Consider the following 17,541-nt stretch of genomic DNA (forward strand, 5'->3'; position numbering starts at 1 on the left):
AATTTCGGAGCTAAAAAACTGTTACAGGGGTGATTGAAACCATTGCACAAACATATATATACAACAATAACTTTACATTTAGACTGTTGGAGTGAACATGCATGAACGGAACTGCAATGGAGGGAATTTTTTTGTTGTTGTAAAATGTTTAACTTATTTCGCACCGTACGTAGCCAACCGCGCTAATTGGAGTTGGGGGGGGAATGGCAACAAACGAACACACAAAAATCAGTGGTAAAGAAATTTATTTTCAATCGAGCTGATGATTTACAAGTGCCCAGCTCCCAGTGGCTTCCTAGTATCGTAAGGAAGAGCGTTCCAGACGGCCGCAGAGGCGTGTGTGAAAGCGCGCGATGCGGCGAGCGTCTTTGTTCGATGACCGGAGTTCGCTTGATGATATGAGCTCCTTGACCAGATCAGTAGGGCATTATGGTTCATTTGTGGCAATCACTTTGTGCGTAATGAGTGTCATCTTTCACTAAGCTATTTATCTTCTTGGTTCTTTCGGTAAAGTCACGTAGAAGGGAAATAATAAAATAATAAAAATACAACATAATAAAATGCAATTCTCACGACGTTTCGGCCACAACGCAAGCAGCCGTCCTCAGGTGAAGAACAGGTCTGTCGGAAAGACTGCGTCTGATGCTGAATTGTATTTTATAATGTTTTATTATTATTTTATTATTTCCCTTCTACGTGACTTTACCGAAAGAACCAAGAAGATGAATCCCTGCCAGTCACGAAAGCTTTAAATCGAAAATTAAACTATTTATATTTTACCAGGTAAGGTTCCACCGAGCTAAACAGCTCTTTTTCATCTTCTTGGTTCTTTCGGTAAAGTCACGTAGATGGGAAGTAATAAAATAATAAAAATAAAACATAATAAAATAATTCTCACGACGTTTCGGCCACAACGCAAGCAGCCGTCCTCAGGTGAAAACCAGGTCTGTTGAGGCGTTGTGGCCGAAACGTCGTGAGAATTATTTTATTATGTTTTATTTGTATTATTTTATTACTTCCCTTCTACGTGACTTTACCGAAAGAACCAAGAAGATGAATCCCTGCAGTCACGAAAGCTTTAAATCGAGCTCTTTTTCAGTTGCGACCTGGCTATCACAAATGATAGCTCAACGAAGTGGCTTATCATCACGTGGAAATTTATAGCAGCCAATACTCTAAACGCGTGACGTTCGTTCTGAATGTGGAGGGAAACACCGGAGGACTCAGATAAAATTCCACGCGACCACAGGGATAACACGCAAACTCCAAATATTCAGTCGTCATGGTCGGGATCGAACCCACGCCCTCCCGTATACTCGGCAAAGTAGTGAACATCTCACCACCGAGGTGTGCTGGTTAGAACACTGGACTTGCGATCCAGAGGTCACCGGTTCAACTCGTTGATCTCCCCGCAGTTGAAACAACGGGGGGGGGGGGAGTTTCTTAAATACAGTAAAACCTTGGATTGCGAGTAACTTGGTCTGCGAGTGTTTTGCAAGATGAGCACATTTTTAAAATAAATATTAATTTGATAAACGAGCGAGGTCTTGCAATACGAGCAGTACGTGTATACGCTTTGTCTGCCGAGCGTCACGTGATCACAACCGATGTACGAGTGCTTTGATATACGAGTGCTTTGATATACGAGTGCTTTGATATACGAGTGCTTTGGATTACAAGCACGTTTCCGGAACGAATTATGCTCGCAATCCAAGGTTTTACTGTACTCACCCCCCCTCCTCCGCCTGCGTTTGTCCACCCAGCGGTGTAAATGAGCACACCACGGTTATTCCATTGGTGGGTCGCGTGGAAGATTACATGAGAGGTCTGGCCAGCGTGGAAGAGTAGGCCAAAAATACCTTCTACAGGTGCTCTCTGAAATGCCCTCGAATGGACATCTGTGAACAAGACAATTGCCGCGAGAACGTGAGCGTGCAAGTGAAGGGGTGAGTGTGTGAGTGACGGTGAGGAGGTGAGTGACGGTTTATGAGTGAGTGTGTGAGTGAGGGGGTGAGTGTGTGAGTGACAGTGAGGGTGTGAGTGACGGTGAGGGGGTGAGTGACAGTGAGGGGGTGAGTGTGTGAGTGACAGTGAGTGTGTGAGTGTGTGAGTGACGGTGAGGAGGTGAGTGACGGTTTATGAGTGAGTGTGTGAGTGAGGGGGTGAGTGTGTGAGTGACGGTGAGTGTGTGAGTGACGGTGAGGGTGTGAGTGACGGTGAGGGGGTGAGTGACGGTGAGGGGGTGAGTGTGTGAGTGACAGTGAGGGCGTGAGTGACAGTGAGGGTGTGAGTGACGGTGAGGGGGTGAGTGTGTGAGTGACAGTGAGGGCGTGAGTGACAGTGAGGGTGTGAGTGACGGTGAGGGGGTGAGGGTGTGAGTGACAGTGAGGGTGTGAGTGACAGTGAGGGTGTGAGTGACGGTGAGGGGGTGAGTGTGTGAATGACATTGAGGGCGTGAGTGTGTGAGTGATGGTGAGGGGGGGCGAGTGTGTGAGTGACGGTGAGTGGGTGAGGTAGTGACCGTGCAAGTGATGGTGAGGAGGCGAGTGTGCGAGTGACGGTGAGTGTACGAGTGGTGGTGAGGGTGTGAGTTTCCAAGGGATGGTGAGCGTGCGACTGACGCCGAGTGACGGTGAGCGGTGAAGCCTCACCCCGGCGCTCGCTCTGCGAGTAGCGCCCGTCGCCGTGTGCGTCAGGGCTGGCTGGCACGCGCCGAGTCTCGCCGCCGCTCCACGTCCGTCCCGCGGTGACCCGTGGCCCCGCGCTGTCACCGAGAGCTCGCCGCAAATGAGAGCCGCGTCTCGGTTTCGCGCCCAAGTCAAATATTTTACGTAGCTCGCCACGCGCGCGCACGTGCGCGGGCAGACGCGTGCGCAAACACGCGCGCACGCAGCCACGCGGACACGGACGTGCAAGCAGAAAACGCACAACGGACAACAGCTGCCGCTTGCCACGAAGTTGCGGTGATATCGCCATGGTGCTTGTGCCAGGCTAGGTGCACCTTGAGGCCACGTGAAGTGTCAAAGGTTCGCTGATAGGAGATCACGGGACAGACGCAGGTGCCGTGGTTTGATTGACGGAGATGACCGGCAGATGCCACCACCTGTGCTGTGTCAACTTGCTGCGTTTTATATCGCCCGGCGCTCCGCTCGTTGTTGTGAGCGTCGCTCCTCCACCCCTCCGTTGTTGCTGGAGAGCGACCGCCTCCAACTGCCCAGTAGCAGCGTCCTTCACGAGAACTCCTCAACTCACCGATCTCGCGCACGCGCACACACGCACATGCACACACGCACGCGCACACACACACGCGCACACACACACATGCACACACGCACATGCACACACGCACATGCACACACGCATATCCACACACGCGCACCCATGCACACACGCACATGCGCACATGCACACGCGCACACGCACATGCGCACACGCACATGCGCACACGCACATACGCACATGCACACACGCACCCATGCACACGCACGCTTCTAATGGCGTGCACGTTTGCGTCGGGAATCGGCTCTAAATATCTAAATACCCGTGGAGTGGAGCGGTGTTCCCGTGTTCCCTCGCCACCTTGGACACATTGCACGCTCACTGAGGGTCCCATTGAGGGGGTGTTGTGGCGGTGGGGGGCAGGGGGTAGTGTGTGTGGGGGGGGGGGTACTCTCTGTGGTAACTCCGCTCACCCCCCCCCTCCCCCGGAGCCCCCACCTCGCCCCCGCGCGTGTTCCCACTCGTCAGTGGGGAATTGTTTGGGAGGCTCCGGCTTACCGGAGGATCCGCGGGTGTCGCGGCGCTCGCCCCGCCGCGGGGGTTTGTTGATTGTTCTCCGCGGGATTGAAAAAAGTTTCTCGGAGTTGGTTGCGCGGCACGCCGACGCCACTTGAGCCAGGGTCTCGCCGCAGCCCGATTCTCGATTGACGTTGAAAGTCGGGAGGTGCTGCCATCACCGCCACCACCGCCATTGCCGCCATCACCACTAACACTACCAACACCACCGCCACCACCACTGCCGCCATCACCACCACCAACACCACCGCCGCCACCACCGCCGCCACCACTGTCACTCCCGCCACCACCACCACCGCTGCTACACTGCCACCGTCACCACTACGGCCACCACCACCACCACCGCCACCACTGCCACTCCCGCCACCACCACCACTGCCGCCATCACCACCATCACTGCCGCCATCACCACCAACACCACCAACACCACCACCGCCACCACTGTCACTCCCGCCACCACCACCACTGCCGCCATCACCACCAACACCACCAACACCACCGCCGCTACACTGCCACCGTCACCACCACGGCCACCACCACTGCCACCACCGCCACCAAAGACAAAGATCCTCCATATAACCTTAATAGACTGTTGGGGCAAGTGCTGTTAGCGAGGCCACCTTTGGGTGGACAGCACCGCGCCCGGCTGCCTTTGTCTCCCTACGCACGGCACCAGCTACCCATTTGAGACTGAGTCGACCTAGGGGGAGGCCCCAGGACCGGTTCAGATAATCGTCACCGGTGTCGGTGGCCGTGAGCGGGAATCGAACTCGGTCGCCGGGTTCGTAGCGCGACGCGCTATCCCGCTACGCTACCGCCACCGTCATCATTGCCGCCGCCACCACTAGCAACGCCACCGCCCGCCGGGGAGGGGATTGGGAGCGCCGGTTGCTCCCCGTACCGTTGATCGCGTTAGCGCGCGGCACCACGCGGCTGTCGAAGCCTCGCGCCTCGCAGCGCCAAGTGTCCTGGGTTCGATTCCCGACCCGGGCGCCTGTTTCCGTGCCGGAGCTTGTACGTTCTTTCGCACCCCCACCCCCTCCACCCTCCCCCCACCACCCCGTTCTGTATGGGTTTCCTCCGGATTCTCCGGTTTCCTCCCACAGCTAAAAGAATCCGCGCACTGGAACTGTGCTGGTCACAAATGCTGAAACATCCCCTGCAGATTTACTCAGCTGGGACTGCGAAAAACTTAGCAGCACCCTCCGGAACAATCGTCTTGAGGCTTTCTTACCCGAGTATAATAATAATTATAATAATTTTAGGCCGACTTAACTGGTGCCCAGTTATAACACCTGGTATACAGAAGGTCGTCTGGTATTCAGGAGGTCGTGGGTTCGATGCTGACCCTTGATGACGCCTGCTGTATATTTGGAGTTTGCGTGCCTCTCTCCCCGTGATTGCGTGGATTTCTCTCCGGGTCCTCTGGTTTTTCTCTCCACATTTTGGAATCAACGTCACGCGTTTCGAGTATTTGGCTGCTTTGCATATTCACACGATAAGCCACTTGGCTGAGCTATGATCTGTTTTAACATGGTGCTGTCAATTGTCGTTTTGGTTAGCGAGCGGACCGTTGCGACATCTTTATTCATACAGAGAGAGCTGGGAAGAGCTGGGGAAAACTGGGGAGAGCTGCGGAGAGCTGCGGAGTGCGGCGAAATGCTACAGAGTGCCGCGGTGCGCTGCGGAACACTAGAACAGCAAGCGTAGAACACTGGTGGATGCTGCCCGCTGGTTGCAGGGAAGTGCTAGGATCTCGCCCCGTCGACTGGTGACCGTGCAGTCGGGCTGCGTGATCTGGCACCGGAGTTAACACCGGGCAGGGCACCGTGACCTCTCCGATCGTCGCCGCTGCCTCCTCCTGCTTGCTTCCCCTCCCCTCCTGCTGTGGCCACCCGCCCATAGTTTTGGAAGGGAACTCGAGCGTTATTTAAAAAAAAAATCTCGTTATTTTTCTGGCATTGTGCGCAAGTAGTTGGGCCATGAGACCGGGAGCAGAGAGTACCCACATGCTGAAAATCGAGCTTTAACTTGGCACATGTAGTGCGCGTGAGTGAAGATGAGGGTGCGGGTGTGAGTTGGTGAGTGAGTGAGTGAGGGTGTGGCTGAGCGCGTGAGGGTGTGGCTGGGTGAGTAAGAGTGTGGGTAGGTGCATGAGGGTGTGGGTGTGTGAGTGAGGGTGTGTGTGTGTGGGTGAGTGAGGATGTGGGTAGGTGGGTGAATGAATCAGGGTTTGGGTGGGTAAATGAGGGTTTGGGTGGGTGAGTGAGTGAGTGAGGGGGTGGGTGGGTGAGTGAGTGAGGGTGTGGGTGGGTGAGTGAGGGTGTAGGTGAGTGGGTCAGTGAGGGTTTGGGTGGGTGAGTAAGAGTGTGGGTAGGTGCATGAGGGTGTGGGTGTGTGAGTGAGGGTGTGTGTGGGTGAGTGAGGATGTGGGTAGGTGGGTGAATGAATCAGGGTTTGGGTGGGTGAATGAGGGTTTGGGTGGGTGAGTGAGTGAGGGGGTGGGTGGGTGAGTGAGTGAGGGTGTGGGTGGGTGAGTGAGGGTGTAGGTGAGTGGGTCAGTGAGGGTTTGGGTGGGTGAGTGAGGGTGTTGGTATGTGGGTGGGTGAGTGGGTGAATAACCGAGTTTGGTGGGTGAGTGGGTGGCCTAGGTGAGTGAGTGGGTTCGTGATTGAATGAATGAATTCGGTGCATAGGTTGGCGAGTGGGTGAACAACCAGGTGTGATGGGTGAGCGGATGAGTGCTTGGATGAGTAGCCAGGTATGGTGGGTGAGTGAGTGGATCCCATTTGGTAGAACGCTTCGAGATGGCACTATGATCACGTCTGAAAGAGCGTGTGCTACCTGTGGGAGCCAGTACAGCAAGTAGGCAAGTACATTTCTCACCTACACAAACGAGAACTTTGAACCACTCGCTCAGAGTAGGAAACGAGTCTCGCGATGTCCTCTCGGCTGATGTTGGACCTCATGTTGAAGAGGGAAAGAGAGAGTTGACCCAGGCAGGGGTGTGCTGCCACTGTGTACTGCCTCGCTCACTCGTCCTGCAAGCCCCAGTTCGTAGGTTCGACTCTCACCTCCTGGCGTGGCGGTTGAAACTACTGGAGCAGGCTTCTTAAACCCCCCCTCTCCCGCACCACCCCTCTCCCGCACCACCTCTGTCCACACAGCAGTACAAATGTCCACTCCCACAAGTTTATTAGCAGGTCACGTGTCGTGGTGGCGGTAAAATGTGGGTACTCCCACCGAATACAAAAACACAATCTGGCGAATGTGGTAGAGTAAATTATAAACTAGTTATGTTTTTTTGAACAAGTTAAGGCCTGATAATTGGTTCTTTATCCTTTTATCTGGCAACAAAACTGACACCTTTTTTACGAGGAGTCATGTTTGCATAGACCACAATACCTGCAGTCATAATGCAAAAAAACCATAACTCTGATAATATATGCACTGTCCTTGAAGTTGATTGGTCCACACCCGAGACAGCTTTCCTTAGAGCCTAGTCTCACACGGGTTGTACCAGATGACGCCAAAAGGCGCACGGTTAAGGCCTACTGAGCCGCATAGTTCACTTTTTTGTCCGAAGAGACCTGGTCATCACAAATTTTCGCTTCAATGTAAGTGGCTCACCGTCACCGTGTGGAAGTTCACAGCGGGAGCCAAATACTCTTGAGGCCGAATGGCCACTGTCGAGGGGCCCTCTTGAGCGACCCCCCCCCCCACCCACCTTCGAGTTTTAAGGGGCCCTCTCCTCTCCCGCCAGCGCCAGCGTGAGCCAAGCAATCGGAGGGGCTGCACTTTTTAAATCCTTTATATTAAGTTCACTTGCTTGCTTGCTTAGGACCGTGCAAATCTTTCGGTCGTTGTTTAACCCACTTCCCGTGATCCAATCGAGCTGACATTTTCCACACAGACTCGTTGTGCGTGACAATTAATGTTCGTGAAATTTTTTTTCAAAAATTTTACACTTTTTAGGACAAAAATATTATATTTAATTACCAATTGCTTAATGGTGCAACGCAATCATCTGACCCATAGGTGGCAGCCATCTTAAGCCAGAGGACGAGAGAACTCTAGCCGCCACGCATATAAAGGATTTATAGTTAAAAACTTTGTTTTTACGGGTTATACTTGTTCTTATTCCTCCAAGCCGTAAAACAAACATCCCTTATCTTGTCGAGTCGCACCTATGCCGCTGTGTTTCCCAGGCTGTCTCCGATGCCTTCATGAGAGCTGGAACTAAAAATAACGCCCATTTTTCATTGACTTGTTCACCATTGACTGTTCGTTAATGTTTCCTTTGTGAAGCCGCAAAAGTTACATTCGTAGCCCTGCGTGTGCGTGTGGCGTGGTGAACGGTAGCGTGGCGGTCAAGCGCGCTGTGCTACGAACCGGGCCACACGAGTTTGATTCCCGCTCACGGGCCACCAACAACGCCGGTGACGATTATCAGAACCCGTCTTGGGCCTCCCCTAGGTCGACTCGGCCTTAAATGAGTATCTATTGTAATGTGTAAACATCGCCACTCAGAAGGCAAAGTCGTGTTATGTTGGCCACCCTTATGGTGCCCTGCCGGCCTTCATAGGTGCTCACTCACATCACTTGCCCCAACAGTCTTGAAGGCTATACGGGCGTTCTTCGTCTGTGTGCTTGCGTGGGAGTGTGTGAATACCAATAGATTGTTGCACTGAATCATGACCTCAGATCGTGGTGATTCATTGTCGCGCCTATTGTGCTGCTGACACAGCAGCAGCGCTCGTGCTCGCAGCAAGGAGGACCTGGGTTCGATCCCCAGACATAGGCGCCTTTCTGCGTGGAGTTTCTGCGTCCTCTGCCTATGCCGCGTTGACTTCCTCCAAATTCTACGGCTTCCTCCCACAGCACAAAGCACGCGCCGTACGTTTTGCACAATGTATGTTTCAGCTATGGCCATTGCAAACATCTCAATGCTAGCAAGTTGCATGCTAGCAAATGACTAAATTGGGATCACACACATCGCCCCCCCCCCCCCCCTTTGAGACTCAGCCAGGCTTTCCTTAAGTGAGATAAGAATAATAATAAGATAATAAAGAGACATAGTTAGCCAGGCCTGGATGGTGTTCGCCAAACCACCGCCTCGTCGGTCTTAATAGGTGCTCGCAAACAAAACTTGCCCGTGTTTTCCGATAAGCTCGTGTCGGAGGTGCGGTGTTTGTATGTGTGTGTGTTGAACTTTTTTCACACTGTACGTATCCAACGGTGCTAATCGGAGGTGCGGGTGTCGTCGGCCTGCGTGTGAACAAAACAAAAGACCCCGCGTTTGAGAGCCAAGGCGCACACACCGAAAACACACCCCGATGACCCAAATCTGCACGTTTGGTTCCGTCGCAACGGCGGCTCCCACCTTCGTCACCGCGCGTCGCGGCCGACTTTGTTGCCGTGCCGCACCGTGCGCGTTCACGAGGGCAAGGTTCGTGATTTACGGCCGCCGTATCCCTCCACGCTCCTTGCACCTACGAGCCGGAGGCTCGGCACTGTCTTTCCGGGGGGGCGCGCACGTGCATCTCGGAAGACGATCGTGGCCGGAACCGTCCCGACTGAGCGCCGTTTTGTCCGTAGCTGCTGCCATCATCCCGAAGTCTCTGCCGCTCCAGATTCCAAGAGTTAAAATCCCTCTGGGTTGCAAGAGTCAGCTGAATGCATACACCCACCCACTCATCCACCCACTCACCCACCCACTCACCCACCCACTTATCCACCCACCCACCCACCCACTCACCTACTCACTCACCCACCCACCCACTCCTCCACCCACCCACCCACCCACTCCTCCCCCCACCCACCCACCCACTCCTCCACCCACCCACCCACCCACTCCTCCACCCACCCACCCACCCACTCCTCCACCCACCCACCCACTCCTCCACCCACCCACCCACCCACTCCTCCACCCCACCCACCCACTCCTCCACCCACCCACTCCTCCTCCACCCACCCACCCACCCACTCCTCCACCCACCCACTCCTCCTCCACCCACCCACCCACCCACTCCTCCACCCACCCACTCCTCCACCCACCCACCCACTCCTCCACCCACCCACCCACTTATCCACCCAACCACCCACTCACGCACCCACCCACTCACCTACTCACCCACCCACCCACTCACTCACCCACTCACCTACTCACTTGCCCACGCACTCACCCACCCACTCACTCACCCACCACTTACTCATCCGTTCACTCATTCTCTCATCTACCCAGAACATTGTTGCAAATGAGGCACTCTTGGCCGCATGGCTTCTCTGTTAAACTGGTAGGCGCCGCATCGTTACCCGTGGTTTTATCATTATTTCAGAATGAGACTTACCTGGATACATTAGTTACTCGGCGTGCAACGATGCACAGATTAAAATGCATCCTTAGGCTCGTTATATCCGTGCGTCGCATTTTTCACGTGAGAACAGTCCCCGATTCAGTTCCAATGACGTAAGTCATCGAAATGGAAGATATTAACTGAAATAAAATAACTTCATCGGTACCGAGGCTCCCACAAGGCCATGCGGGAGGGAGGGCGTGTGGCACAGTTTGACACCAGCTATCATAGAGTGCGGCGGTCGTGTCCGTTACGCTTCTCTGCGGTGAGTAACAACGTCTTTAAAAACTACCACACCCTGCCAACTTGCAGAAGACGTCTCGGAACGGGAAAGGGTTATTAAATAACGTCACTGAGCAGTCCTTGAAGAGGCGCACGCGGCTACGGAGAGCCGACCCATGGACAGGGGGCGGGCGCTTTCACTGCAGCCAAGGGGCGGGTGGGCGTTTCTCATTTTCAGGATTCCCTTTTTTTTTCTACTTCACCAACTTGAATTATTTTGGCTCTAAACAAACACAAAAAAATAGAGAGAGAACACAGAACAGCACGGTTGTATGTTACCAATTATGCTCGCCCGGACCCCACGGCTCACGCTCTTTCGCCAAACAACCGAATCGTGTTAGGCCCAAAGTTGTTTGGCTAAACGTAAAATGCTGGGCTGGGTGGGGAGGGTGGGGCTGGGCTGGGTGGGGAGGGTGGGGCTGGGTGGGGAGGGTGGGGCTGGGCTGGGTGGGGAGGGGCTGGGTGGGGCTGGGTGGGGAGGGTGGGGTTGGGTGGGGCTGGGTGGGGAGGGGTTGGTCACCCCGTGGTGCCCTTATAAAACTCAACGTTTAACCTACTCACACCGGCTTGTGCCCGCCCTCACAGTCGGGCATATTTGCGGAATATACCACGCCGCCGTTGACCCTGGCCATTGACCGAGCAAACCAACGTTCCTACCAGCTCCCTCCGCAGGAATGTGTTCTCTGGGGGATCCTGTTTATCTCCCAATTAGGACCCTCCTGAAAGACTGTTAAGGCCCAGTGAGGCTCCTATTGGGTCAAGTTCCCAAACTATGATCAAACGCTGGCTACGTGTTGAGCTATCATTTGTGGTAGCCAGATGGCTTCTGAAAAAATAAGTGAATAGCCCAAGTGGGCTTTGCCTGGTAGGATGGGGATGGTTTCGTGTTGTATTTGTTTGTGTTTGGGTGATTTGTTTACCTTTATTTTACTTTGTACTACTATCGTGTTTGTGTATTGTTTGTTGTTGTGACGTTCTTACCCCGTGCCCCTACTGGACATCTGTGATAAAGAACTTGACAGCTTATCGGATTCCTCCTCCAGTTAGAATACATATTCTGATTCTCGATTTAAAGCTTTCGTGACTGCAGGGATTCATCTTCTTGGTTCTTTCGGTAAAGTCACGTAGAAGGGAAATGATAAAATAATAAAACATAATAAAATAATTCTCACGACGTTTCGTCTGTCGGGGAAGACCTGGTCTTCACCTGAGGACGGCTGCTTGCGTTGTGGCCGAAACGTCGTGAGAATTGTATTTTATTATGTTTTATTATTTTTATTATTTTATTATTTCCCTTCTACGTGACTTTACCGAAAGAACCAAGAAGATGAATCCCTGCAGTCACGAAAGCTTTAAATAGGGATAGACCGGTTCGTCCTAGTGGCTCTTCTTAAGCACGAGTGCAGGGGCGTGGGGGAGGGGCATTGATGGAGTCGCTGCCCCACGCGACCCGATTCAGTTCGGTTAAAGGGGGCCGATTGAGATTGACTATTACACTGGCCAACACACTTTTTCTGGCATAAGGTATTCCAACGGTTTTAAGGTAGAATGGAAATAATAAAATAATAAAAATACAACATAATAAAATAATTCTCACGACGTTTCGGCCACAACGCAAGCAGCCGTCCTCAGGTGGAGAACAGGTCGAAACGTCGTGACATTTTTTTTATGTTTTATTTTTATTATTTTATTATTTCCCTTCTACGTGACTTTACCGAAAGAACCAAGAAGATTCTGATTCTCATTCTGAATCTCGAGCGTCGTCAACACCAACAAGAGGGGTCGCTTCGTCGATGCTGCCGCCACCGCTGCGTTGGCGTTGGCGGTGCACAAGAAGAGTTGACAGCAACAAACACTCAACACAATGGTCAATGACCACACTGTAGCCTTCAAACGACAAACAAACTTTCATATCATAGGCGACGTTTCAGGCAATGCCCCTTCAAAGCACACAGGGTGTGGCCCAATGATCTATTGTCTCCCAACTCGCATTGTCCACTATATCTCTCTATGGCTCTTCTATTTATGTGCTACGAAGGAGGACCATTGCCCCGACAATGTCACCTCTTAAAATTGTTTCCCTTCCTCTTAAATCCACGGTGTCATTGATGGATGTGAGAGGTGGCGGCAGGGGTGGGGTTATTATATCGAGGTGAGCCGGTGGTTAAGCGCGCCCTGCACACCTCTGAGCCTGGCACGACCCAGTTCGATTCCCACCCAACGTTAGTGGCGAGTGGTGTCAGAATTGGCTCTGGTACCCCCCCCCCCTAACCAAAGACAAAGATCCCCTGTGTAGCCTTAGACAGACTGTTAGGGCAAGTGCTGTTAGTGAGCACCTATGAAGGCTGGCACGGTGCACGAGGGGGTGGGTGGACAGCACCACGCCCGGCCGCTTTTGTCTCCCCAGTGGCGATGTTTACACACCGGACCAGGTACTCATTTGAGTCTGAGTCGACCTAGGGGAGGCCCAAGACCGGTTCAGATAACGGTCACTGGTGTTGTTGGTGGCCGTGAGCCGGGTTCGCAGTAACGGCGCGCTAACGCCTGCACCACCGCTCCCCCGTACAGCCTGCCTTCACCACCACCACACCCCGCCTGCGACCCGCCACGGCGATGCTGGGTCAAACGACTCCCACCCACGAGGGCGGCCAACACGGCGATGGAGGGGGGAGGTCTTCATGCGGCAGGGGAGGAGGGGGTCGTGGGGGGGGGGGGTACGGGGGAGGAGGGGGTCGTAGGGGGGGGGGTACGGGGGAGGAGGGGGTCGTAGGGGGGGGGGGGGGTACGGGGGAGGAGGGGGGCTGTGAATTAATTTGCTTGTAAAGTGGTGCCACGGCGCAACGGGAGTTTAGTTTGCAAGCAGATCCCGGGCGCGCTTCGGGAGTAACGCGGAGGAGCCGGGTGGGAGAGATGATGAGCTGGTGGGTGAGAGAGAGGAGCTGGTGGATGAGAGAGAGAGGGGCTGGTGGGAGAGAGAGAGAGAGAGGGGCTGGTGGGAGATATGAAGATCAGCTGGTGGGTGAGAGGGAGAGGAGAGAGCCGATGGGAGAGATGAGGAGGATCTGGTGGGTGAGAGAGAGAGGTGCTGGTGGGTGAGAGAGAGGAGCTGGTGGATGAGAGAGAGAGGTGCTGGTGGGGGAGAGCGAGAGATGATCTGGTGGGAGATATGGAGATCAGCTGGTGGGTGAGAAAGAGAGAGAAGAGCTCTGGCTGGCGCAGGGGAGTGGCGTGTGGGGAGACATTCCAGAGCACACACGCATCGGCATGGGCGTGCTCGCGTGTCCGTGCCAGCGCGCGTGAACCCATTGTGCGCGTGCGCGTCTCTACCCTGTGTGTGTGTCTGGTGGGGGGGAGTGGTGGCGCAGTGGTTAGCGCACTACCCCTACTAATCCGCCGACACCGCGAGATTTCGATTCCCGCTCAAGAACGTCCGGCGTGGCGTGGACTTGTTGCGGCATTAGGCTCCACAGGGAGCGAAGAGGAGTAAAATAAATAAATAGCAAATCTTCATTTGAAGCTTTCGTAACTGCAGAATTCCATAAATATCAAATGTTTGAACCGGCCATGGGGTCTCCCCCAGGGTCGGCTGAGTCCTAATTGAGCACCTTTTGTGTAGTGCGCGTAGTGCGCATAAAGCATCAGCAAAAGGAAGCGCCGGTTGATTCCTAGTATCGGAAGGAAGAGCGTTCCAGACGGCCGCGGAAGCGCTTCTGAGAGCGCGCGATGATGCGGTGACCATCGTCTTTCTTCGATGGCTGAGCCAAAAGCCGCCGCCGCTGCTGTTTATAGCTCCTTGACGACGTCAGCAGCAAGGTGGTTGTAGTTCATTTGTGTCGAGCGCTTTGGATGCGTCTTATAATCCGGAGTATACGGGCTTCGGTGGTACGGCCACGTGATGCGAAGTGAAGAGTCATCAGTGGCCAAGACTGCCTTGCGTATTGAGCCAGAGGGCCGCCGTCCACGCGGGCGTCCGAAGAAGCGATGGATGGACCGAATAAAGGAAGACATGAAGACGGTCAACGCATCCCCTGAAGATGCCCTGGACCGAGCCAAATGGAGAAGACAATGCCGAAAAGCGGACCCTGCGCCACAGCGGGAACAACGCTAGGAAGAAGACGGTCATTGAAATGTTCACATGCCCCCAACTCCCCCCTCCAACCCCACACACATACCGCCCCCCCCCCCAACTGCGGGAATTCGGAACTATTTACCAAGAACAGTCGTGGCCTCTGGCCTCTATGCCAGACGTCTGCCTGCGTACGACAATGGTTTAGCATCGCTGTAGGAGTGGCAACACTTCACGCGGCAGTGTTTACACCCGTGCACTTTTAAGGGCGTCCCGGGTTCGATTCCCGCTCACGGCCAACACCGGTGACGAATATCTGAACCGGTCCTGGGCTTCCCCTAGGTCGACTCGGCCTCAAGTGAGTACCTGGTGCGGTGTGTAAACATCGCAACTGGGAAGACAAAGGCATCCGGGCGTGGTGCTGGCCACCCACCCCCTCGTGTGCCGCTAACAGCACTTGCCCCTACAGTCTGTGAAGGCTTTGTGTAGATTATTTGTCTTTGGTGATTATGGTGGTGGTGGTGGTGGCCACGTTCTTGCCACTCAAGCCGGCAGACACAAACCCGCGGGGGGAGGTTGTGGGGGGGGAGTGGCTGACGGAGCATCGTCGCCGTGACGTGGGGTTGAACCCTACCCCCCACTTCCTACGGCAGCCACCGCGTTTAAAATCTCCCTCCTCCTGTCCCACCACCACCACCACCACACCCCCACCGCTCGCTCGGTCCCTCCCCCTAAGCCACACAACCCCCACCCCCTTCCTCTCCCCGACACTGGCCTCCCGAAATCCCGCGCCTTCACTCGCCAATCACCCCCCCACACCCAGCCCCACACAACCCACCCCCCCAAACTCCTCCACCTCACCCAGCCCCCCGCTCGCGCGCCCGCACAATCTTATTCCGCGCGTGTGTGTCAGTGTGTGTGTGTCAGTGTGTGTGTGTCAGTGTCAGTCAGTGTGTGTCAGTCAGTCTGTGTGTCAGTGTGTGTGTGTCAGTGTGTGGCACTTCACGTGGCCTCAAGGTGCACATAGCCTGGCACAAGCGTCGTGGTGACGTCACCGCCACTTAGTGGCGAATGACGGTTGTTGTTGTGTGTCAGTGTCAGTGTGTGTTCGCGAACAGCACTTGCCTCCACAGTCTCTTAAGCCTATACGGGGGATCTGTGTCTTTGTCCCGTGTGTGTGCGCGCTAGTGCGTGGGGGAGCGGTGGTGTCGCTGCGCTCTGCGCTGCGACTCACGCTCACTGACACCAGTGTTGATTATCTGGCCCTCCCCTAGGTCGACTCGGCCTCAACAATGGGTAGCTGGTGCGATGCGTGCAGTAAACATCGCCAGCGGGGAGACAAAGGCGTGGTGTGTTGCCCCGCCCACGACCCTCCTCGTGTGCCGTTCTGACCCTCATAAGTTGCTTTGGGGCCGTCCATAAATGACGTCACGCACCTAGGGGGGGGGGAGTTGAGAAATGTGACGTCACATCAAAATGCGCAACTTTAAATAAATATCGACAACACGTTCTACTTAATTAAATATACTTTTGTTTATAAATGTTTTCTCCTACAACATCAGAGCGCAGCGCCACATTAAATACGCACTACAATGACAATAATTGAAAGCGATTTGAAGCATGTTTTATATATTTGGGGGGGGGGGCGCAGAGCTTTGTGACGTCATATTTGAGGGGGGGTCTGACTTTTTGTGACGCCGTGTGACGAAGGGGGGGGGTCAAAAATCGTCCAAAATCGCGTGACGTCATTTATGGAAGGCCCCTTCCTCGCGAGCAGCACTTGCCCCGAGGCTAACACGGTGCGGGAACCTTTGTCTTTGCCCGTTGGACCTCACTCTCCGCCCCCTTACGATGCGAGAGAGGAAATAAAATAAATAATTGCCTCGCCGCTCTCACGGTCTTTCCCGTGCGCTCCCTGTCCACTCCGCACGCCCCTCTCGAGCCTCGGCAGCGCCACGCTCCCCACACCCCCATCACCACCATCACCGTGTCACGACTCGCTCCCCACACTCACATCACCACAACTCGCTCCCCACACTCACACCAACATCATCACCGTCACGACTCGCTCCCCACACTCCCATCACCACCATCAACACGACTCGCTATCCACACTCCCACCACCATCGCCGTCACGAATCGCTCCCCACACTCCCATCACCACCACCACGACTCGCTCCCCACACTCCCATCACCACCACGACTCGCTCCCCACACTCCCATCACCACCATCAACACGACTCGCTCCCCACACTCCCATCACCACCACGACTCGCTCCCCACACTCCCATCACCACCACGACTCGCTCCCCACACTCCCATCACCACCATCAACACGACTCGCTCCGCACACTCCCATCACCACCACGACTCGCTCCCCACACTCCCACCAACACCATCATCATCGTCACGACTCGCTCCCCACACTCCCATCACCACCATCAACACGACTCGCTATCCACACTCCCACCACCACCATCGCCGTCACGAATCGCTCCCCACACTCCCATCACCCCCACCACCACGAATCGCTCCCCACACTCACACCACGACTCGCTCCTGACACTCCCATCATCATCACGACTCGTTCCTGACACTCCCACCATCACCACTACCCGCTCGACACCACCACTACCAGTTCCTGACACTGCCATTATCACCGCTACTCGTTCCCCACACTCCCAACGTTGCTGCGTCCTTCCCCCCCCCGCCACCTTCTCTACACCCTCCTCGTCGCTCTGATCGTCATCATCGTGTTTACTTTACGGGATGACTCTCGCGTCCGCAGCATGAAGCACACTGCAGGTGAGGGACACCGCGCGCCCGTCCGTGTGTGTGTCCGTGTGTGTGTCCGTCTATGTCCGTGTGTGTGTGTCAAGTTGCTTGTCGGTGGTGTCTCAGCGACACGAGTTGCGTGTCTCCTCCGCCTCCTCCTCCGCCGTGTTTCGCCACGGCCGTGGTTGTGGGCGTGCACGCGCGCCCCCCTTGACTAGCATTGGGAAGTAAGTTATGTGGGGTGGGTGGTGGTGATGTTGTTGATGA

At 54.7% G+C, this 17,541-nt stretch overlaps 1 protein-coding gene across 3 annotated transcripts in view; it reads left to right on the forward strand.

The window, feature by feature from the left end:
* Positions 1-17,541, forward strand: part of LOC144951377 (histone deacetylase 4-like) — a 262,255-nt gene that overhangs the window by 87,708 nt on the left and 157,006 nt on the right. Inside the window, exon 1 of one of the 3 annotated variants that reach the window (XM_078881611.1) lies at positions 16,428-17,304. The exons of the other annotated variants lie outside the window; for them this stretch is intronic. Coding sequence (XP_078737737.1) covers positions 17,289-17,304 — 16 coding nt within the window. The 5' untranslated portion in view covers positions 16,428-17,288. Of the gene's footprint in view, positions 1-16,427; positions 17,305-17,541 lie in introns of those variants that run through there. 3 annotated transcript variants of the gene reach the window in all.

The sequence above is a fragment of the Lampetra fluviatilis genome, chromosome 62 (assembly GCF_964198595.1).
Source record: "Lampetra fluviatilis chromosome 62, kcLamFluv1.1, whole genome shotgun sequence".
In the NCBI taxonomy this organism is placed as follows: Eukaryota; Metazoa; Chordata; class Hyperoartia; order Petromyzontiformes; family Petromyzontidae; genus Lampetra; species Lampetra fluviatilis.